Source organism: Mus musculus, chromosome 6 (assembly GCF_000001635.26).
Source record: "Mus musculus strain C57BL/6J chromosome 6, GRCm38.p6 C57BL/6J".
Classification (NCBI taxonomy): Eukaryota; Metazoa; Chordata; class Mammalia; order Rodentia; family Muridae; genus Mus; species Mus musculus.
Window position 1 is genome coordinate 70576103 of NC_000072.6, and position 24770 is coordinate 70600872.

The 24770-nt window shown below is 39.2% G+C and overlaps 1 pseudogene, 1 gene segment (V, D, J or C) and 1 further gene; all 3 read left to right on the top strand.

Annotated features, from left to right (window-relative positions):
* The window catches only part of Igk (immunoglobulin kappa chain complex), a 3171119-nt gene that overhangs the window by 3020467 nt on the left and 125882 nt on the right, over positions 1-24770 (top strand).
* Igkv3-9 (immunoglobulin kappa variable 3-9) lies at positions 12087-12675 on the top strand. The segment is given in 2 exon segments: positions 12087-12135; positions 12366-12675. Coding segments are annotated over 2 exon segments (359 nt in total).
* Positions 12769-13350, top strand: Igkv3-8 (immunoglobulin kappa variable 3-8; annotated as a pseudogene). The gene is given in 2 exon segments: positions 12769-12801; positions 13041-13350. Coding segments are annotated over 2 exon segments (343 nt in total).

Genomic DNA, 24770 nt, shown 5'->3' on the forward strand with positions numbered 1-24770 from the left:
TCTCCCAGGTCTGCTGATAGAGGTTAACATAATCACCTGAGGAACAAGCTCTAACCAGAGACAACTATAACAACTAACTCCAGAGATTACCGGATGGCAAAAGGCAAACGTAAGAATCTTACTAACAGAAACCAAGACCACTCACCATCATCAGAACCCAGCACTCCCACTTCGCCCAGTCCAGGGCACCCAAACAGACCCAAAAATTAGTATCTGATTTAAAAGTATATATCATGAAGATGGTAGAGGACATCAAGAAGGACTTTAATATCTCACTTAAGGAAATAAAGGAGAACACTGGTAAACAGGTAGAAGACCTTAAAAAGGAAGCACAAAAGTCCCTTAAAGAATTTCAGGAAAACACGACAAAACAGGTGATGGAATTGAATAAAACTATCCAAGACCTAAAAACTGAAGTAGACACAATAAAGAAAACCCAAAGTGAGAAAACGCTGGAGATAGAAACCCTAGGAAAGAAACCTGGAACCACAGATATGAGCATCATCAACAGAATACAAGAAATGGAAGAAAGAATCTCAGGTGCAGAAGATTCCATAGAGAACATCGGCACAACAATCAAAGAAAAGACAAATGCAAAAAGATCCTAACTCAAAACATCCAGGAAATCCAGGACACAATGAGAAGACCAAACCTACGGATAATAGTAGATGAGAATGAAGACTTTCAACTTAAAGGGCCAGCTAATATCTTCAACAAAATTATAGAAGAAAACTTCCCAAACCTAAAGAAAGAGATGCCCATGAACATACAAGAAGCCTACAGAACTCCAAATAGACTGGACCAGAAAAGAAATTCCTCCTGACACATAATAATCAGAACAACAAATGCACTAAATAAAGATAGAACATTAAAAGCAGTAAGGGAAAAAGGTCAAATAACATAAAAAGGCAGGCCTATCAGAATTACACCAGACTTTTCACCAGAGACTATGAAAGCCAGAAGAGCCTGGACAGATGTTATACAGACACTAAGAGAACACAAATGCCAGCCCAGGCTGTTATACTGAGCCAAACTCTCAATTACGTTAGATGGAGAAACCAAAGTATTCCACGACAAAACCAAATAAAACAAATACAGGGACGGAAACCATGCTCTAGAAAAAGCAAGAAAGTAATCCCTAAACAAACCAAAAAGAAGACAGCCATAATAACAAAATGCCAACTCTAAAAACAAAAATAATAGGAAGGAACAATTACTTTTACTTAATATCTCTTAATATCATTGGACTCAATTCCACAATAAAAAGACATAGACTAACAGACTGGCTACACAAACAGGACTCAACATTCTGCTGCTTACAGAAAACCCATCTCAGGGAAAAAGATAGACACTACCTCAGCTTGAAAGGCTGGAAAACAATTTTCCAAGCAAATGGTCTGAAGAAACAAGTTGGAGTAGCCATTCTAATATTAAATAAAATTGACTTCCAACCCAAAGTTATCAAAAAAAAGACAAGAAGGGACACTTCATACTCATCAAAGGTAAAATCTTCCAAGAGGAACTCTCAATTCTGAATATCTATGCTCCAAATGCAAGGGCAGCCACATTCATTAAAGACACTTTAGTAAAGCTCAAAGCACACATTGCACCTCACACAATAATAGTGGGAGACTTCAAAACACCACTTTCATCAGTGGACAGATTGTGGAAACAGAAACTAAACAGGGACACAGTGAAACTAACAGAAGTGATGAAACAAATGAACTTAACAGATATCTACAGAACATTTTATCCTAAAACAATAGGATATACCTTCTTCTCAGCACCTCACGGGACCTTCTCCAAAATTGACCATTTAATTGATCACAAAACAGGCCTCAACAGATACAAAAATATTGAAATCGTCCCATGCATTCTATCAGACCACCATGGACTAAGGCTGATCTTCAATAAGGACATAAATAATGGAAAGCCAACATTCACGTGGAAAGTGAACAACACCCTTCTCAATGATATCTGGTCAAGGAAGGAACAAAGAAAGAAATTTAAGACTTTTTATAGTTTAATGAAAATGAAGCCACAACATAACCAAACTTATGGGACACTTTGAAAGCATTTCTAAGAGGGAAACTCTTAGTGCATCCAAAAAGAAACTAGAGAGAGCACACACTAGCAGCTGGACAACACACCTAAAAGCTCTAGAAAAACAGGAAGCAAATTCACTGAAGAGGAGTAGATGGCAGGAAATAATCAAACTCAGGGGAGAAATCAACCAAGTGGAAACAAGAAGAACAATTCAAAGAATCAAACAAACGAGGGGCTGGTTTTCTGAGAAAATCAACAAGATAGATAAACCCTTAGCCAGACTCACTAGAGGGCACAGGGACAGCATCCTAATTAACAAACTCAGAAATGAAAAGGGAGACATAACAACAGATCCTGAAGAAATCCAAAACACCATAAGATCCTTCTACAAAAGGCTATATTCAACAAAACTGGAAAACCTGGATGAAATGGACAAATTTCTAGACAGATAGCAGGTACCAAAGTTAAATCAAGATCAGGTTAATAATCTAAATAAATCTAAATGTTTGTGGAGGGCCCCCAATGGAGGAGCTAGAGAACATACACAAGGAGCTAAAGGGATCTGCAACCCTATAGGAGGAACAACAATAAAACCAGTACCCCAGAGCTCTTGATTCTAGCTGCATATGTATCAAAAGATGGCCAAGTTGGCCATCACTGGAAAGAGAGGCCCATTGGACTTGCAAACTTTATATGCCCCAGTATAGGGGAACACCAGGGCCAAAAAGTGGTAGTGGGTGGGTAGGGGAGTGGGAGGGAGGGTATGGGGGACTTTTGGGTTAGCATTGGAAATGTAAATGTGGAAAATACCTAATTAAAAGAAAAAAGAAAAAAGAAAGTTCGATCAATTGAATAGAAGTGAAGACCCAGAAATGAACACACAAACCTACGATCATTTGATTTTGACAAGGGAACTAAAACCATCCAGTGGAAAAAATACAGCATTTTCAACAAATGGTGCTGGCCCAACTGGCAGTTATTTTGTAGAAGAATGCAAATAGATCCATTCTTATCTCCTGGTACAGTGCTCAAATATAAGAGGATCGTAGAAATCCACATAAAGCTAGAGACACTGAAACTTATAGAGGAGAAACTGGGGAAAGCCTTGAAGATATGGGCACAGGGGAAAAAATCCTGAACAACCAGCAATATCTTGTGCTGTAATGGACAAATGGGCACTCATAAAAGTGCAAAGCTTCTATAAGGCAAAAGACACTGTCAATAAGACAAAAAGGCACCAAAACATTGGGAAAGGATCTTTACTGATCCTAATTCTGATAGGGGACTAATAGCCAATATATGTAAAGAACTAAAGAAGCTGGACTCTACAAAATCAAATGACATCATTAAAAAATGGGGTACAGAGCTAAACAAGAAAATCTCAACTAAGGAATACCGAATGGCTGAGAAGCATCTGAAAAAATGTTCAACATTCTTAATCATCAGGGAAATACAAATCAAAACAACCCTGAGATTCCACACCACACCAGTCAGAATGGCTAAGATCAAAAATTCAGGTGACAGCAGATGCTGGCTAGGATGTGGAGAAAGAGGAACGCTCCTCCATTGTTGGTGGGATTGCAAGCTTGTACAATCACTCTGGAAATCAGTCTGGCGGTTCCTCAGAAAATTGGACATAGTACTACCGGAAGATCCATCAATACCTCTTCTGGGCATAAATCCAGAAGATGTTCCAACTGGTAAGTAGGACACATGCTCCACTATGTTCAAAGCAGCCTTATTTATAATAGCCAGAAGATGGAAAGAACCCAGATGCCCTTCAACAGAGGAATGGATGCAGAATATGTGGTACATTTACACAATGGAGTACTAAGCAGCTATTAAAAAGAATGAATTTATGAAATTCCTAGGCAAATGGATGGACCTGGAGGGCATCATCCTGAGTGAGGTAACCCAATCACAAAGGAACTCGCACAATATGTACTCACTGATAAGTGGATATTAGCCCAGAAACTTAGGATACCCAAAATATAATATACAATTTGCTAAACGCATGAAACTCAAGAAGAATGAAGACCAAAGTGTGGACACTTTGCCCCTTCTTAGAATTGGGAACAAAACACCCATGGAAGGAGTTACAGAGACAAAGTTTGGAGCTGTGACGAAAGGATGGACCATCTAGAGACTGCCATATCCAGGGATCCATCCCATAATCAGCTTCCAAATGCTGACACCATTGCATACACTAGCAAGATTTTACTGTCTCTTGTGAGACTATGCCGGGGCCTAGTAAACACAGAAGTGGATGCTCACAGTCAGCTACTGGATGGATCACAGGGCCCCCAATGGAGGAGCTAGAGAAAGTACCCAAGGAACTAAAGGGATCTGCAGCCCTATAGGTGGAATAACATTATGAACTAACCAGTACCCCGGAGCTCTTGACTCTAGCTGCATATGTATCAAAATATGGCCTAGTCGGCCATCACTGCAAAGAGAGGCCCATTGGACTTGCAAACTTTATATGCCCCAGTATAGGGGAATGCCAGGGCCAAAAAGTGGTAGTGGGTGGGTAGGGGAGTGGGGAGGAGGGTATGGGGGACTTTTTGTGATAGCATTGGAAATGTAAATGAGGAAAATACCTAATTAAAAAAAATAGAAAGACCACATATACGTGGAACCTGGAACAAAACTCTACTCAATGATAATGTGGTCAGTAAAGAAATAAAGAAATTAAAGACTTTTTACAATTTACTGAAAATGAAGCCAGAACATACCTAAACTTATGGGACATAAGAAAAGCAGTCCTAAGAGGAACTGCTTACAGGAACTCATAGCTCTAAGTGACTACAAAAAGAAATTAGAGAAAGCATAAACTAGCAGATTGACAACACACCTGAAAGCTATAGAACAACAACAAAAAGTAAATTCACCCAAGACGACTAGACAGCCAGAAACAATCAAACTCAGGACTTATATCAACCAAGTGGAAACAAAAAGAACCATACAAAGAATCAACCAAACCAGGAACAGGTTCTTTACAAAATCAAAGATATTAAATAAACCTTAGCCAGACTAAATAGAGGGCACAGAGACAGCATTCTAATTAACAAAATCAGAAAAGAAAAGGGAGACAAAACAACAGAAACTGAGGAAATTTTTAAAATCATCAGATCCTTCTACTAAAGCCTCTATGGAAAACCTGAATACAATGGACAATTTTCTAGACTGAAACAAGGCACCAAAGTTAAATCAGGACTAGATTCATAATATAAACCATCCCATATACCCTAATGAAATAGAAACTATCATTAGTAGTCTTCCAAAAAAAAAAAAAAAGCCCAGAACCTGGTGGGTTTAGTGCAGAGTTCTATCAAACCTTCAAAGAAAACTTAATACCAATGCTTTTCAAACTATTCCACAAAATAGAAACAGAAGGTACTCTACCCAATTCATAATATGAAGCCACGATTGCTCTGATACCTAAACCACTCAAAGACCCAACAAAGAAAGAGAACTTCAGACCAATTTCCCTTACAAATATTGAAGCAAAAATACTTAGTGAAATTCTCCCAAGCCAAATACAAGAACACAACAAAACAATCATCCATCACGATCAAGTATGCTTCCTCCCAGGGATGCAGGGATGGAAATCATTCAACATAATCCACTATATAAACACACTCACAAAGAAAAAAAACACATATTGATCTCATTAAATACTGAGAAAGCATTTGAAAAAATTCCATACCGCTTCATGATAAAACACTTAGAAAGATCATGAATTCAATGTCCTTACCTGAACACAGTAAAAGCACTATACAGGAAACCAGTAGCCAACATCAAACTGAATGGACAGAAATTTGAAGCAATCCTACTAAAATCTGGGACTAAACAAGGCTACCCACTTTCTCCCTACTTCTTCAATATAGTGCCTTAAGTCCTAGCCAGAGCAATTGGAAAAAAAAAAAAAGAGAGAGATCAAAGGGATAAAAACTGGAAAGGAAGAAAACAAAATATCACTATTTGGAGATGATAGGATTGTATACTTAAGTGACCCCAAAAACTGCACCAGAGAACTCATAAGCCTGATAAAAAAATTTGAGTGAAATAGATGGATATAAAATTAATTAAATCAAATCAGTGGCCTTCCTCTACACAAAAGAAAAACAGGCTGAGAAAGAAATTAGGGAAACAACACCCTTCAAAATAGTCACAACTAATATAAAATACCTTGGTGTGACTCTAACTGAGAAAGTGAAAGAACTGTATGATAAGAACTTTAAGAATCTGATGAAACAACTTTAAGATCTCAGAGGATGGAAAGATCTCCCATACTTATGGATTGGCAGGATTAATATAGTAAAAATGGCCATCTTGCTAATGCAATCCCCATCAATATTTCAATTCAATTCTTCATTGATTAGAAAGCACAATTTTCAAATTCATCTGGAAACACGAAAAACCCAGAAGATTTAAAACTATTCTCAACAATAAAAGAACTTCTGGGGCAATCACCATCCCTGACCTCAAGCTGTACTACAGAGCACTTGTGAAAAAAACTGCATGGTATTGGTACAATGACAGACAGGTAGATCAATGGAATGGAATTGAAGACCCAGATAAGAAACCACACGCCTATGGTCACTTGACCTTTCACAAAGGATCTAAAACCATCCAGTAGAATAAAAGACAGCAGTTTCAATGAAAGGTACAGGTTCTACTGTCAGGTACCATGTAGAAGTATGTAAATCAAATCATTCTTATCTCCTTGCACTGTCACAACTGGCAATTATCATGTAGAAGAATGCGAATTGATCCATTCTTATTTTCTTATACAAAGCTCAAGTCTAAGTGGATCAAAGACCTCCACAGAGAACCAGAGACAATGAAATTAACAGAGGAGAAAGTGGGGAAAAGATATGGGCATGGGAAAAATTCCTAAACATAACAGCAATGGCTTGTGCTATAAGATCAAGAATTGACAAATGGGACCTCATACAATTGCAAAGCTTCTGTAAGGCAAAAAACACTGTCAATGAGACAAAAAGACCACCAAAAGATTGGTAAAGGATCTTTACAAATCCTAAATCAGATAGGGGACTAATATCCAATATATACAAAGAACTCAAGAAGCTGGGCTCCAGAAAATCAAAAAACCCCATTAAAAAATGGGGCTCAGAGATAAACAAAGAATTCTCACCTGAGGAATACCAAATGGCTGAGAAGCACCTGAAAAAATGTTCAGCATCCATAATCATCAGGGAAATGCAAATCAAAACAACCCTGAGATTCCACACCACACCAGTCAGAATGGCTAAGATCAAAAATTCAGGTGACAGCAGATGCTGGCAAGGATGTGGAGGAAGAGGAACACTCCTCCATTGTTGGTGGGATTGCAAGCTTGTACAACTACTCTGGAAATCAGTCTGGCAGTTCCTCAGAAAATTGGACATAGCACTACCAGAGGATCCCGAAATACCTTTCCTGGGCATATATCCAGAAGATGTTCCAACTGGTAAGAGTACACATGCTCCACTATGTTCATAGCAGCTTTATTTATAATAGCCAGAAGCTGGAAAAACCCAGATGCCCCTCGATAGAGGAATGGATACAGAATATGTGGTACATTTACACAATGGAGTACTAAGCAGCTATTAAAAAGAATGAATTTATGAAATTCCTAGGCAAGTGGATGGACCTGGAGGGCATCATCCTGAGTGATGTAACACAATTGCAAAAGAACTCACATGATATGTACTGACTGATAAGTGTATATTAACCCAGAAACTTAGAATACCCAAGATACAAGATACAATTTGCAAAACACATGAAACTCAAGAATGAAGACCAAAGTGTAGATACTTTGCCCCTTCTTAGAATTTGGAACAAAATACCCATGGAAGGAGTTACAGAGACGAAGTTTGGAGCTGAGATGAAAGGATGGACCATCTAGAGACTGTCATACCCGGGGATCCATCCCATAATCAGCCTCCAAATGCTGACATCATTGCATACACTAGCAAGATTTTGCTGAAAGAACCCAGATATAGCTATCTCTTGTGAGGCTATGCCGGGGCCTAGCAAACACAGAAGTGGATGCTCACAGTCAGCCTTTGGATGTATCACAGGGCCCCCAATGGAGGAGCTAGAGAAAGTACCCAAGGAGCTAAAGGGGTCTGCAACTCTATAGGTAGAACAATATGAACTTACCATTACCCCCAGAGCTCGTGTCTCTAGAAGCATATGTATCAGAAGATGGCCTAGTGGGCCATCCTCGGGAAGAGAGGCCCCTTGGTCTTGCAAACTTTATATGCCTCAGTAGAAGAGAACGCCAGGGCCAAGAAGTGGGAGTGAGTGGGTAGGGGAGCTGAGGAGGGGAGGTCTGGGGGACTTTTGGGATAGCGTTTGAAATGTCAATGAAGAAAATACCAAATTTGAAAAAAACAAGTCTAGAATAAACTCAGACAAAAACTAGTAAAACATTAAAAGAGTGACTAATAAAAAAATTCTGCATTAAGTTGGATTTTGGTGATCAGATTCGCATTTTTCTATGAAGAATGTTTGGACAAAAAATGACGGCAATGAGAAAGGCATAGCAAAATATCTGCCATTTTGTAGCAAGCTGTATATTCATGCTTTGAATATTTGAAAATTATCTTTTCCAAAAACTAGGCAGTTCTAATATTTCTCTGTAATCATTAGGCCACAGAACTAGATGGTAATCTGCCTGTTGAAGGATTTCCAGAAGAATATACAACTTTATAACATAGAGGTCACTACTCAGACAAAAGACAAAAGACTGAATGAGTTCTGTACTGTATACCATGCATTTATAAAGTAAGGGCTGGAGTCCTGGGAACTTGCTAATTAATATGGCTTTCATAGACATTTCTTTAACCTAAATGGCTTAGGTGTCCTATAGATAGACTGCATGTGTTCTCATCTTTAACCTTTCTGTAATGTTCCATAATTGCATCAATTTCATTGATTTTTAATAGCAGAAGAACAATAGTTTATAAAGTTATCATTTGGTTTTCACTAACAAAAAAAAATGAAGAACTTCAAGTCTCTGAAGAAAGTAATTGAAGACGATCTCAGAAGATGGAAAGATCTTCCATGCTCATGGATTGGCAGGATTAATATAGTAAAAATGGCTATCCTACTGAAAGCAATCTACAGATTCAATGCAATCCCCATCAAAATTCCAACTCAATTCTTCACTGAGTTTGAAAGGGCAATTTGCAAATTCATCTGGAATAACAAAAAATCTAGGATAGCGAAAAATTTCCCAACAATAAAAAAACCTCTGGTGGAATCACCATCCCTGACATTAAGCTGTACTACAGACTAATAGTGATAAAAACTGAATGGTACTGGTACAATGACAGGCAGGCAGATCAATGGAATAGAATTGATGACCCAGCTGAACTCACACACTATGGTCACTTGATCTTTGACAAGGGAGCTAAAGCCATCCAGTGGAAAAAAGACATTTTCAACAAATGGTGCTGGTACAACTGGTGGTTATCATGTAGAAGAATGTGAATTGATCCATTCTTATCTACTAGTACAAAGCTTAAGTCTAAGTGGATCAAAAACCTACACATAAAACCCAAGACAATGAAATTAATAGAGGAGAAAGTGGGGGAAAGCCTCAAAGATATGGGCACAGGGGGAAAATTCTGAAAAAGAACAGCAATGGCTTGTGCTATAAGATCAAGAACTGACAAATGGGACCTCATAAAGTTGCAAAGCTTCTGAAAGGCAAAAGACACTGTCAATAAGACAAAAAGGTCACCAACAGATTGGGAAAGGATTTTTACCAATCTTAAATCTGATAGAGGACTATATCCAATATATAAAAAGAGCTCAAGAAGCTGGACTCCAGAAATTCAAGTAACCCCATTAAAAATTGTGGTACAGAGCTAAAAAGAATTCTCAACTGAGGAATACCGAATGGCTGAAATGCACCTAAAAAAAAAAAAAAAAAAAGTTCAAGATCCTTAATCATGAGGGAAGTGCAAATCAAAACAACCCTGAGATTCTATCTCACACAAATCAGAAAGGCTAAAATCAATAACTCAGAAAACAGCAGATACTGTCAAGGGTGTGGAGAAAGAGGAACACTCCTCCATTGCTGGTGGGATTGTAAGCTGGTAAAACCACTCTGGAAATCAGTTTAGCAGTTCCTGAAAAAATGAACATAGTTCTACCTGAATATCCAGCAATACCTTTCTTAGGCATATAACCAAAAGATGCTCCAACTTGTAATAAGGACCCATGCTCCACTATGTTCATAACAGCCTTTTTTATAACAGCCAGAAGCTAAAAAGAACCCAGATGTCCTCAACAGATTAATGGATACAGAAAATGTCGTACACTTGCACAATGGAGTACTATTGAGCTATTAAAAACAATGAGATTATGAAATTCTTAGGCAAATGCATGGATCTGGAGGGCATCATCCTAAGTGAGATAACATAATCAGAAAAGAACACACGTGATATGCACTCACTGATAGGTGGATATTAGCACAGAAGCCTGGAAGTTTGGAATACCCAAGATACAATTCAAAGACCATAGAAAACTGATGAAGAAGGAAGACCATAGTGTGGATATTTCTATCCATCACAGAAGGAGGGAACAAAACACCCATGGAAGGAGTTACAGAGAAAAGAGTGGAGTAGAGACTGAAGAAATGACCTTTGAGAGACTGACTTACCTGGGGATCCATTCCATTTACAATCACCAAAACCAGACACTATTATGGATGCCAACAATTGCTGGCTGGCACTTCCCACCTGAAAATCATGCTAGGAAGTCCATCTTTCTGACTAGTTAAACCTAGAAAGGAGGCAGCAATCTGAGAATATGAAGAAATATTCACTTCTTTATCTACCTATCTATCCATCTATCTGTTTATCTTACAAATTCGGGGGGGGGGGGGGAATGGACAGTTACATTCATTATTATCCCCATGGCAAAACACAAGATATCTGTCTTTTAATAGTCTTGGATATTTTGAAGAACTACATAAATGATGTATCTGGACACATCTTAATTACATGCTTCTTTCCTTCATTTTTGAACTCCTACATTTCCTGCACTATTATTATTGTTCAGTAAAAAGAACGTCCTCTCTATGGTTTACTCAAAGTCAATGGGCTGACAAGATGGCTCTGTGGGCAAAGTACTTGCAACATAGGTGTGAGGACCTGGCTCACATCCCACCTACCCACAAAAAGTCAGGTGGAGTGCCAGCATGGACTGTATTTGGAGTAATGATGTGGCAAGATGAGAGACAGAAGGAAACAAAAGAATCCCCACAAGAGCCTGGCCAAAAAAGCATTTCATGTGTATGGTTGAATAACAGATCTTGTCTCAGATCTACACCCAAACTTGTCTTCTGACCTCCACATACCATAGCAAGAGAAGTTGCCTTCAAATATGAACAAATATACAAACATACAAAGACAGCACATACACAAGTATCTAAAACATGGATCTAAAACAAGGATCTAAAAAAAATAAACTAGTGTGCCAAGAATTATGTTACTTTTGTTAATTAAATCATTTTTCTCCATTCTGTCTCAGATAATGATTTTGTTGGGTATGTACAATTTTGAAGGATCAAGCTGTTCTTGAAATAACTTACATTCTTTATATAGTGCACCCATAATGCACTCCCGCACCTCATACCTCAAAAAGGCTAGAGGGTAAATATTTAATTCAGTAGACTATAGAAAAAGCTGGGTTGTGGTGGTACATACCTTTAATTCCAACACTCAAGTGGTAGAGACAGTAGGGTCTGGTCTTCAGTGTGAGCTACTGGACAACCAAGAATAGAGAAACCTGTATCAAAAAAAAATGTATTTAGAAGGGTTTCTTAAGACACATGTGATGCTCTAGTAAATTTTCTGCCGACACCAACTCCCTGTGGGTGAAACAGGAGCAGGTACCCTTGGAGCAACAGTACATACTCTGCTGATTTGCATATGAAATAATTTTATAACAGCCCAGGATTCTTTAAGGGCAGCTGCCAGGAGCCTAAGAAGCATCCTCTCATCTAGTTCTCAGAGATGGAGACAGACCCACTCCTGCTATGGGTGCTGCTGCTCTGGGTTCCAGGTAAGGATGCAGAGAAGTGTTGGGAGCAACCTCTGTTGGGATCATGACTTTCCATGCATATGGGCTCCTGAACATTATAATTAATGCATTTGTAATTGGCTTTAAGTTTCCTGATTCCCCTTCATGTCCTGGTTTCTAATACTGATGCCCACAGTATTCTTGAAATTTTTAAATGAAATTGGAAGGCTTTTATACATATATAACAATAGTCTCTATGTTTTCAATTCCAGGCTCCACTGGTGACATTGTGCTGACCCAATCTCCAGCTTCTTTGGCTGTGTCTCTAGGACAGAGGGCCACCATATCCTGCCAAGCCAGCGAAAGTGTCAGTTTTGCTGGTACAAGTTTAATGCACTGGTACCAACAGAAACCAGGACAGCCACCCAAACTCCTCATCTATCGTGCATCCAACCTAGAATCTGGAGTCCCTGCCAGGTTCAGTGGCAGTGGGTCTGAGTCAGACTTCACTCTCACCATCGATCCTGTGGAGGAAGATGATGCTGCAATGTATTACTGTATGCAAAGTATGGAAGATCCTCCCACAGTGCTCCAGGGCTGGACAAAAACCTCCTGGGGTTGCAGCTCACTGAGGCTCAGTCTCTCAGTTCTCTCTTACTCCCTGACATCTCAGCACAGAGCTATGGGTGCTTATGGTCTGGGTTCCAGGTGAGGGTGCACACAAGTGTTGGGAGAAACCTTGAGGCCATAAGACTCTGCATTGCTCTGGATTCCTGATCATTTTAATTAAGGCATTTGAAATGGGTTTTAAATTTCCCGGGACCCCTGGATTTTCTGGTTTCTCAGAGTGATATCAACAATTATTCTTAAATTTTTAAATGTAAAGGTACTCTGCTGGGAAAGTTTTTATACATATATAAAAATCGTCTGTGTGTTTATCATTCCAGGCTCCACTAGTGACATTGTGCTGACCCAGGCCCCTCCTTCCTTGGATGTTTCTCAAGGGTAGAGGGCCACCATCTCCTGCAGGACCAGCAAAAGTGTCAGAACATCTAGCTATAGTTATATGCACTGGTACCAACAGAAACCAGGTCAGCCGCCCAAACTCCTCAATCTATGTGCATCCAACCAAGTATCTAGGGTCCCAGCCAGGTTCAGTGGCAGTGGATCTGGGACAGACTTCACCCTCAAAATCCATCCTGTGGAGGAGGAGGATGCTGCAACCTATTTCTGTCAGCAAAGTAATGAGAATCCTCCCACAGTGCTCCAGGGCTAAACAAAAACCTGGGGTTGCAGCTCACTGAGGCTGTCTCTCAATTCTCTCTTACTCTCTGACATCTCAGCACAGAGCTCTAGGCTTGTTTGGAAAAATATCTCAAATAATGAAACAAGTTTTATAAACAAATATGAATGTGTGTCCTATCCTTCATGCTTTGCAATTTAATTATTTCCCAATGAAACATATGAATGATTTAATTATTATTTATCATGTAAATTTTTATTAACACATATTTAACGTTAGATAATTTTCCCTTTACTCCTCACACCCTGACCACATCTCTGCCTATTCAATCCACACTCAGCATCTTCCTTTGACTTTCAAATCACTGAGGATTTAACTGTATCTTATTTAAAATTTTGAAAATAGAAAAGGATTATAAATATAAATTATGTCACTAAAAATAGTGTTAACAAAAACATTTACTGTAGAGTTTGTGTGTGTTTGTGTGTGTGTTTGTGTGTGTGTGTTTGTGTGTGTGTGTGTGTGTGTGTGTGTGTGTGTGTGTGTGTGTGTGTGTGTGTGAAAGGACAACCTGCAGAAGTCAGTTCTTTCTTTCCACCAAGTCCACTCTGGCAATCACACACAGGTCATCAGTCTTCTGTGAGCTTCCTGAGACAGGGTGAGCAAAAATGCCAGCATGGGGTACTATTTCTTTACCTTTAATCATTTATTTTCATATTAAATTGGGTACATGTGGGGAGGGGTGCAAGTGTGCATCCTCATAGCAGTAAAAGAGGGCATCAGATCCCAGGGAGCTGGAGATACAGGAGGTTTTAAGCTACTTAACAGTAGTGCTAAAAACTAAACTGGGTGCCTCTGCAAGAAAAAGAAGTGCTCTGAACTGCTAACTCATTTATTCACCTCTCATCTACCATTTATTAAGGAATTCCTTTAGATTTAATAATCCCTTTTCCCCTAGAACCATGGAAGCCTTGATGGGAGCATAGTTGTCAATCATTTAAGTTAAAAAGAGCATTGAGCAGTTAAGCTTGTCAGTTAATATTTCAGATACAGGCTGACATTCTCATTCCAGTGTGTTTATTCTCCAAATGCTTTTATTTGCTTACCCTCACAAACAGCCTGCTAAAGTTACTTAGAAACATAGGCTGTTTTACAGTTGTTTTTCTGCTTTGGTTCCAATGTCTCTATATATGTGCCTGTTGTGTCTGGCCAGCAGATTACAGACCTGGGGTTTAGTCTGGAAAAGCATTTTGGAAACCTGGAAGAGAAGAAGGGCTGGGCTGCAAGAGATAAGGAAGGAACCAAGACAAGCTTTCTGTTCAAGGTTTAATTTTAATGTCAGCAAACACACTTTATAAAGAAAAGGGGAGGCCCATCCCTGGCCAAGCAAGTTTCTTAGAAGTAGATAGTTCACACTTTGCCCCTTCTTAGAATAGGAAACAAAACACCCATGGAAGGAGTTACAGAGACAAAATCTGGAAGTGTGACGAAAGGATGGACCATCTAGTGATTGCCATATCCAGAGATCCATCCCATGATCAGCTTCCAAACGCTGACACCGTTTTATACACTAGCAAGATTTTGCTGAAAGGACCCAGATATAGCTGTCTCTTGTGAGACTATGCCAGGGCCTAGCAAACACAGAAGTGGATGCTCACAGTCAGCTATTGAATGGACCACAGGGCCCCCAATGGAGGAACTAGAGAAAGCACCCAAGGAACTAAAGGGAACTGCAACCCTATAGGTGGAACAACAATATGAACTAAGCAGTACCCCGGAGCTCTTGTCTCTAGCTGCATATGTATCAAAAGATGGCCTAGTCGGCCATCACTGCAAAGAGAGGCCCATTGGACTTGCAAACTTTATATGCCCCAGTACAGGGGAATGCCAGGGCCAAAAAGGGGGAGTGAGTGGGTAGGGGAGTGGGGGAGAGAACCGGTTTGGCCACCAGCAGGTTGGGCCTCAGGCAGGTAGTGGCACATCAAAAGAGCAGCACAGCAGGTGGCTCCCGCTCAAGCAGTGACAAATGGTCACAGCCAGCCTTGCTAGGCTAAAAATCGGTAACATGTGCCCACCCCCAAATTAAATTTTAGTATCAGTTTATTGATTTTCATGTTGTCTTGATCCAATATTCTTCACTTTAACAGCTTCTACATTTATGTTCAATGTCTTCTTGCCCTTTTTCCTTTCTTTTCTTTCCTTCCTTCTTTCTTTCTTTCTTTCTTTCTTTCTTCATGGTTTATGTATGGTATATAAAATATGTGAGTGAATATAAAATGAAGTACATGTGGAGGACAAAGGACAACACTAGGTGTGGGTTCTCAAATTCCACCTTGTTTGAGAAAGGGTATAATCAGGTAACTATCCAGGTGAGGGATTCGAGGGAGAGAACACTTAACATTCTCTTTGCAGACAGGCAATGGCTCTCATTAACTTGGACTTCTCTAAAGCACTTAGACAATACTACTACTTGGATCTTTATCCCTAATGGAGAAGAGTTTTTTTCCTGCACTATGGTTTGCTTGATGTACCTATAAGCTGGAAAAGAGAAAATGGCCTCCTAAGAGAAATACTATTTATAATTATAATTCTACCATTCAACTAGAACTATGCAACCATTAGGCTGGAAAATGACCTGGGATCCCATATATGTAAATATCTTTTGCTTTCCTAGGAGAGGTAAATCTCTGTAGACAGTCACTGTTCATGGAATCTACCCTTCTAGATGCCCCCAGTACTGGATCTGTGGTGATCAAGCCTCTCTGAGAGAAGGATATGTGGGATCCTCTGTTTGCCCTCTCCAGGTCATCCTGCCTACTATTTTCAGGTTCATTCTGAGGGTCACCTCCTCCAATCAACCACCTCCGAGTGGTCTCCACCTCCTTTACTTTCATCTTAAGGGGAATGAATGTTAAGTGACCTTTTGCTCTCCAAAATACAAATACCCTTTCCTTGCAAACTTAAATCAAAATAATCTGCCTTTGAGATTTTTAGTTAACCCTGACCAATATACTGAAGCTTTCCAAAATCTCACCCTGTTAGTGGATAAAAGATACAAAATGTTAATGTTATTCTTACATCAGACAAATATAAGTTCAGGAAAACAAGTAGTTTCTAGGCTGCTGAATCTCATGCTGATGACCATGTAGCCTATGGTCCACCTTACCAGTTCTTTTGTGAAGGGAAAAGAGAACACATATTCAAGGAGATCAATTCAAAAAAAAAAAAACATTTAAAGGGACTGTAACAGTTCTTTCATGGAAAAAGCAAGATAAATATTTTCAAGTTCATATAGAAGAGGGACTAAGAAGGGCGATGATCAAATCTTAATCTACTCCAAATTTTCTACAAGTCAAAGCCTTGTGGAAAACCCTCTGTCTTCCTTGAAAAGCACGAAGGTACATTAATGCACAACTCATTCTGTCTCTAGGCTCCATAGAAAGAAAACTAAATGTAAACAAATACATTCATAAACAAATCAATCCCAGATATTAGAAGGAAGGTACAGGAACTAGCCCTACAACCAGTACATATTTTAAATAATTTCCTGAAGACTGCCATTTCAGTCTTTTATAATTGATGTCTGGAGAATGCTCAATGAGAAGAAAAACTAAGGTTACAGCCTAGTGGTGACCTCACAACCATGCAGGCCTAAAGATTTCTGAATAGCCTTGCAGATAACTGCTACATGTAAGGACAGTCAAGAAATTGAAAGAAACAGTAACCTTACTGTAAGAAAAGGAAACTGCCCAGACTCATCCACTCTGAAAGAGGAAACACTAAAGGCTATACTATCTTTGGAAGCAGAATTCTGTGCATCAAAACCCCTCCCCGCAAGTAGTCCAACAGCACTGTTAAGTTCTTAGGCTGTCACCTTCAGCTCTTGGCAGTCAGACACAGTGATCATCCAGGAGCTTTGCAAGATTCTGAAAACTGAGGGGAAGGAGGTAAACCTCCTTCTAGATTCTCTATATAGTCAATTCTTTTTCCTAATCTATTTTAAACCTCCTCTCTTAATACATCATGAGAGACATCACAGAAAATGTTTTCATTCACTTCATCTACGAACATTTACTCTTCTTTCATAACTACTTAAGCAAACCAAGTGGCACAGTTCCTCTTCTAGAAAGAGACATTCTGGCACAAACCCATCCCACTAGTCTTGTGGCTTCACAGCAAGCTATTTACTTTTCTATCATTGGCAAAATAACAATCCATAGCTTTCAATAACACAGAAGAAATTTTCCATGCCTCCAATTTCATCTCTAGCACAACATTTCTTTCCATCATCAAAGGCAGCATCCTTGAAAATTGTAATCTTAGAAGTAATTTAAAAAAATAATAGATGACTTAAAGTCACAGGTTCTCAAAGTCCATCGAATGTCCCTGCAACATCTCAATGCTGGGTGTTCAAAAGACCAATGAATAATGGAGGTGAGTAAAGGCCTCCTCCTCATGAGCCAGGCCAGAGTTCCTCCTTACCTGGAAGCTCCCAACCCCTATCCTTTGTTAACACAAATCTCTGAGAGGACCAAATGGCTCAGATTCATTGATTTACAGGGTGTCCTTTTTGCATATTTTTACACCCTGAGTATCATGATCTTTTTGCATTTGATGGTCCTTCAAATCAAACCACCTAATTCTCTTGAATTATATTGTCCCCAAAATTCCAAAACAGTCCTCATATATTTGGAGAGACAACGTCATGGGACCTATCTAAATTCTCTTACTTACAAGTTAATGTTCTCCAGAAGTCAGATAACATCTTCCTTTGTTCCTTCACTGATGGCATCTTTTAGGGAAGAACTATATGAGTAATTGGAGACTGCACAGTATCCTCTTGAATTGACACTGATTTATTGAAGAAATCAGTGAGAAAACAATTTTTAGAATCAAATGAAAATAACCACAGCTCGGCATCTTCTGGATGCAGCTATGTAATGCTGAGAAAAAGGTTTATGGCTGAAAATGCCAACATGAAAAAAATAAAAACAGAATGGCTTCACTTGAATGACCAAATTCCGAGAGATTTCAAATAAGTTCCTAACGATGAGCTTCAAGGTATAAGGAAAAAATCAAGCCAAACCCAACTGCAGACAATGACAACACATGATTAAGTATCAGGACCTAGATTAATGACATGGAGCATTAAATAACAATGCATAGATCGTTGCCTGTGCCCTAGACTACTTGCCATTTGACCCTACCTGCGAGTGGGGGTTGGAGGTGAAGTGGCACAGGTCAACAGCACAGACTCTGGAAGCAGGAGAGAAACACCACAGCAAGCTTTTTTAATACACTCCACCCTCACCGCATGGGTCCCAAAAAAAGCATCTCTTCTACACAGCAGTTCCTGATTGCCTGGCAGTGTCTGCACCAGCAATCCTAGGTCTCTACAGCAGTCCTCAGTTAGATCCTCCTGCTTTTTCAGCTGAATGTCAGTCAGTATTTACATAGAGGTGGAGTGTCTGTGTGTGTGTGTGTGTGTGTGTGTGTGTGTGTGTGTGTGTGTGTGTCACAGCTGAAGGGATCCTATGCCAAATTCTGACAGACTTTTAATGAAGAGCTGATACTAATGCTCCTGGAACTGTTCCATGTCATAGAAAAGAAAGAAGGTCTAGCAGTGTGAAATCCATTATCAAGTACAAAGACAACCACGAAAGGCATGAATAGAGACCTGGAACCAACAACAATGGGTCAGAACCCAGGATTCCTGTCAATCCAACCCAGTTCTCCTGACCCAAAATGCTGTATGGAAAGAGCATTAGATGTCCTGACAATGTCTTCATTGTAAAACACAGGGTGCTGGTTATGGTGGGTTTTGTAGCTCTCTGGACACTCACTGTAATGTCCACACATCAACATAACCTATAATACAGACGTTAGATTAGTGGTGTCATAAGCCTCTTTTCTAACAAACATTTCCCTTCTCCATAGCACCTGCATTGGAGACTTCTACATGGGCACTTAGGGTGAAATGTATTCAAGGGAAGGGAAAGTACTGTCTCAGCTTATACACATTTGATGGATAAAAAGTTCTTAGGTCCTGATAGCCATATATTATATTATAATTCAAGGGGTTCTGGCTTCTCTTTCAAGGACTGCAGTAGAATGCAGCTTGACTGTCCCCAGAATACTCATATGGTAACATCTTGGTCTCTAGGCTGTTGTCTTGGTTGCTGGTACAGCATGTATGACTAGAGGCCCAGTAGGAAGGTTTGAAGTCACTAACACTGTGCTTGAAGGAACTCTGGCCACCCCAGCAGGGCATGCATGATCTTCCAGGCTTTGCCTTTCTCACCCATTCCCTTGCTCCCCCTCTGCCATGCTAAAACCATTAGATTACATTCCTAAAGCTAGCTGCCCACAGTGCTCCAGGACTAAGCAAAAACCTCCTAGGTCACTGCTCACAGAGACTCAGTGTCTCAGCTGTCTCTTTTTCCCAGTACATCTCAGACACAGAATTCTTGTTTCCAAAAGGAGGAAAACTTGTGAAACAGAAAATTCTAAAGGTCCATACCAAGCAAACTCTGTATTCTTGATAATTTAACAACTTGTTTACTGAATAGTGCTTCTCTGATAAATCCAAAGCATTTTAATATCAGTATATTTACTAGACAACAATTTTAAACTTACAAAAAAAAACTTTTTCTAGATCATTCAAATTAATAAGAGCTTTGAAGATTGAAGGCTGTCTAGCTGACATTTCCAGCCTAACGTGTTTTCACTCAATCTCCCTGGAATTACAAAATTCCCTCTTCAGTTGATCACAAATGTGAGACTGCTACAGCTTTTTTTTTTTCTGCTTTGATTCTGATCTGCAACTCAGTATGTATCACAAATATGTACTCACAGTCTTGGATTTATCAACTGTCCTTTTTCTGCAGGGGGCCTGCTCTGGCTGGGGAAAGAGCTGAGGTGGAACACAGAGTTGGTCAAAGGCTAAAGACTGAGTATCTATGGCCTTGTAACTCTTACTGTTTTGGGGGCCAGAGGCTGATTGCCTCTGGAAACTTACCTCTTCCTTACTGTTCTGTGCTTTAACAAGTGCTGGTTTCTTACTTTTGCTGTTCTGGGCTTCAGTAAGTGTTTTGTTACTTTGTAACTCTCTGTGCTTAAATAAGCACTGTTTTCTTGTGATTGACACATGGGGTCTAGCATCGAGAAGTTAAGTAAAGGATTTATTACTAGAGCTCCTTTCTCAGGAGAGTCAACCAGAAGTCAGACAAGTGGCTCAGAGCCCATTAACATTTTTTGAACCAGAGAGGAAAGGAAAGAAAGAAGGCACTAGCACAGACAACACTCATATGGGATGAAGTAGAAATGGCTACACCACCTTTTATTATTACTTTCAGCTGTTTATGTTTCTAGACAAAAAGTCCTCTATGTAAGAAAGAATTATCTCATAGCTAAAATGTTACACAGAGGAGTTAACAGAACAATATCAAAAATCAAGAATCAATAACAAGTTCAAAGCAGGGTTTCATTCTATAACCTCATTATAAATTCAAAGCAAGAGTTTTTGCATGGCCTTGCCTTATCATAGTGCACACCTGTGACTATATACTTGGAGATGAATGTTTTTTCCTTGAACACAAATTTGTCCCAAGCCTATATCTCTTTTTAGTTTTAATTTATGAAAGCTCATTGTATTTCTTATTATGCAGTGTTTACTTACTCTTTTATGAGGAATGGGCACATTTTACTCTTGATTCTAACTTTATATATTTCTGGCAAAACAACTAAAACCATCTCTCACAACTTACTTCCTAAAATTATTTGAATCAAATCTGGAATGCTATAAAATCATTAATTCACCTAAACAACATTAATTCATGAAAGTTCATCTTCATGTTAATCTGCAAGAAATTTGTCCAATAGGGTGGACTGATGCCCAGGAATCCTTGGACTATGTAATAGTGATAGATGACACATATCAATAGCAAGAAGCTATCCCAGGAGAGTCTCCATGGGACTTGACTCTCAGAGCTTACCCATTGTAGACCATGAACAAAAACCCACAATCCCAAACAAAACAAAACAAAACACAAACAAACAAAAAACAAACCCACTAGTTGGCTATCTCCAGGGAAGTCATGGACTAACTTTAGCCTTTCCTAAATGTATCCTGACACTTTTCTTTCTCGTGTATTTTTCTACAGTGTCTTTCACATGTGTAGACACATTCTCATCTGCTTTATTTCATTTATAATTTCAGTTTTACTATCTTTTAGAAGGTGGGGGATGTTTTTTGTTTTGTTGTTTTGTAAGGTCTAACTATATATCCTGAGCTCAACTGGAAATAACTATCTAGTGCCCACTAACCATGAACTTGCAACCCACCTGCCTGTTCCCCCTGATGGCTGGATTACATGACACATGCACAGCTCCATTTCATTTTTTAATCTTTTACCATTGCATGTGGATGAACACTAGAGGCACAAGAGTGTGCAGCAAAGTTTACTTCCAAGGCACCCTCTAGTTCTACATGAACCCTCTTTGGTCTTCTATATCTGCCCCATACAAAGTGAGAACACTCACCTGAAACCCTCAGGACACAGGAAACAAGGAGCAGCCAGGAACAGTATCCTCCCTGTCTCTTTCTGTGCCCGAAGCTGGCACTGTGCCATAGATCTTCATACTCAAATACTGCCACGAGAAAGCTGATCTCCCAGACTGCTGACACACCTATGAGCACAGGTAAGACCTCAAATTCTGCTCAAATTCCTGGCCCAAGAAAGACCTGCCCAACACAGGAAACAAGGAGCAGCCTGGGACAGGACCCTTCTGCTTTCCATCTGTACCCAGAGCTAACACTGCGCCAGAGCTCTTCATACCCAAATTTCTCCCAGAGAGAACTGGTCTCCCAGGAGTACTGACACACAGGCTTGCAGGAGAAACAAGCCACAGTCAGAGACAGAAAGACCAGCTAACACCAGAGATAACCAGATGGCGATAAGCAATGGCAAGAACATAAGCAACAGAAACCAAGGATACTTGAGGTCATCAGAACCCAGTTCTCCTACTAGAGCAACCACTGAATAACCCAACATAGTTAAAGAAAGACTCTGATTTAAAATCACAACTCATGATTATGGGATTTCAAAAAGACATAAATAACTCCCTTAAAGAAATACCGGAGAACACGGGTAAACAGCTAGAAACCCTTAAAGAGGAAACACAAAAATCCCTTAAAGAATTACAGGAAAACACAACCAAACAGGTGAAGGAATTGGACAAAACCATTCAGGTTCAAAAATTGGAAATAGAAACAATAAAGAAGTCACAAAGGAAGACAACACTGAAGATAGAAAACCCAGGAGATAGATAGATACAAAAGGTACAAGAAAGAATCTCAGGTGCAGAAGACACCATAGAAAACATTGACACAAGGGACATAGAAAATATAAAATGCAAAGAGATCCTAACCCAAAACATCCAAGAAATCCAGGGAACAATAAGAAGACCAAACCTAAGAATAATAGGTATAGAAGAGAGTAAAGATTCCCAAAGTAAAGGGCCAGTAAACATCTTCAACAAAATTATAGAAGAAAACTTCCCTAACCTAAAAAAAAAAAAAAAAAAAAAATGCCCATGAACATATAAAAAAAACCTACAGAACTCCAAATAGATTGGATCAGAAAAGAAATTCCTCTCATCACAGAATAATCAAAACACCAAATGCACTAAACAAAGAAAGAATACTAAAAGTACTAAGAGGAAAATATCAAGTAAGATAATGGCAGACCTATCAGATTTACACCAGACACTATAAAACCTGGAAGATCCAGGGCAGATGTCATACAAACCCTAGGAGAACACCAATGCCAGCCCAGGCTACTATACCCAGCAAAACTCCCCATTACCATAGGTAGAGAAAAAATATTCTGTGACAAAACTAAATTTACACAATATCTTTCCATAAATCCAGTCCTACAAAGGATAACAGATAGAAAACTCCAATATGAGTAGGGAAACTATACCATAGAAAAGGTAATAATCTTTCAACAAACCCAAAAGAGGACAGCCACAAAAACATAATTTCACATATTAAAAAAAAATAACAGAAAGCAATAATCATTAGTCCTTACTGTCTCTTAGCATCAGTGGACTCAATTCCCTAATAAAAAGACATAGACTAAAAGACTGGATACATAAACAGGACCCAGCATTTTTCTGCATAGAGGATTCAAACCTCAGTGACAAAGACAGACACAACTTCAGAATGAAAGGCTGGAAAAAAGTTTTCAAGGCAAATAAAGAGAAGAAAAAGGGGGTAAGAGCTTCAAACACATGGCCACAGGGGAAAATTTCCTGAACAGAACACCAATAGCTTATGCTCTAAAATCAAGAATTGACAAATGGGACCTCATAAAATTGCAAAGCTTCTGTAATGTAAAACACACTGTCAATAGGACAAAACAACAACCAACAGATTTGGAAAAGATCTTTACCAATCCAACATCTGATAGAGGGCTAATATCCAATATAAACAAAGAACTCAAAAATATAAACTCCAGAGAACCAAATAATCCTATTAAAAATGGGGTACAGAGCTAGACCAAGAATTCTCAACTGAGGAATACAAAATGGCTGAAATGCACCTAAAAAAAATGTTCAACATCCTTAATCATCAGGCAAATGCAAATCAAAACAACCCTGAGATTCCACCTCACACCAGTCAGAATGGCTAAGATCAAAAACTCAGGTGACAGCAGATGCTGGTGAGGATGAGGAGAAAGAAAAACACTCCTCCATTGTTGGTAGGATTGCAAGCTGGTACAACAACTCTGGAAATCAGTTTGGAGGCTCCTCATAAAATTGGACATAGTACTAACCACCAATTAAACCAGCACCATTTGTTCAAAATGCTGTCTTTTTTCCACTGGATGATTTTAGCTCCTTTTTTGGCCCCATAAGTATACTATCATATCATCTGCAAATAGTGTTATTTTGACTTCTTCCTTTCCAAATTGCATCCCTTTGACCCCCTTTTGTTGTCTAATTGATCTGGCTAGGATTTCAAGTATTGTACTGAATAGGTAGGGAGAGAATGGGCAGCCTTGTCGAGTAACTGATTGTAGTGGGATTTCTTCAAGTTTCTCTCCATTTAGTTTGATGTTGGCTCTGGTTTGCTATATATTGCTTTTACTATTTTTAGGTATGGGCCTTTAATTCCTGATCTTTTTAAGACTTTTTCATGAAAGGGTGTTAAATTTTGTCACATGATTTCTCAACATCTAATGAAATGATCATCTGGTATCAGAGTAATTGTGGCTTCTTAGAACAAATTGGGTAGTATTCCTTCTGTCTCTATTTTGTGGAATAGTTTAAATAGTATTGGTATTAGGATTTCTTTGAAGGTCTGACAGAACTATGCACTAAACCCATCTGGTCCTTGGCTTTTTTTGGTTCAGAAACTATTAATGACAAC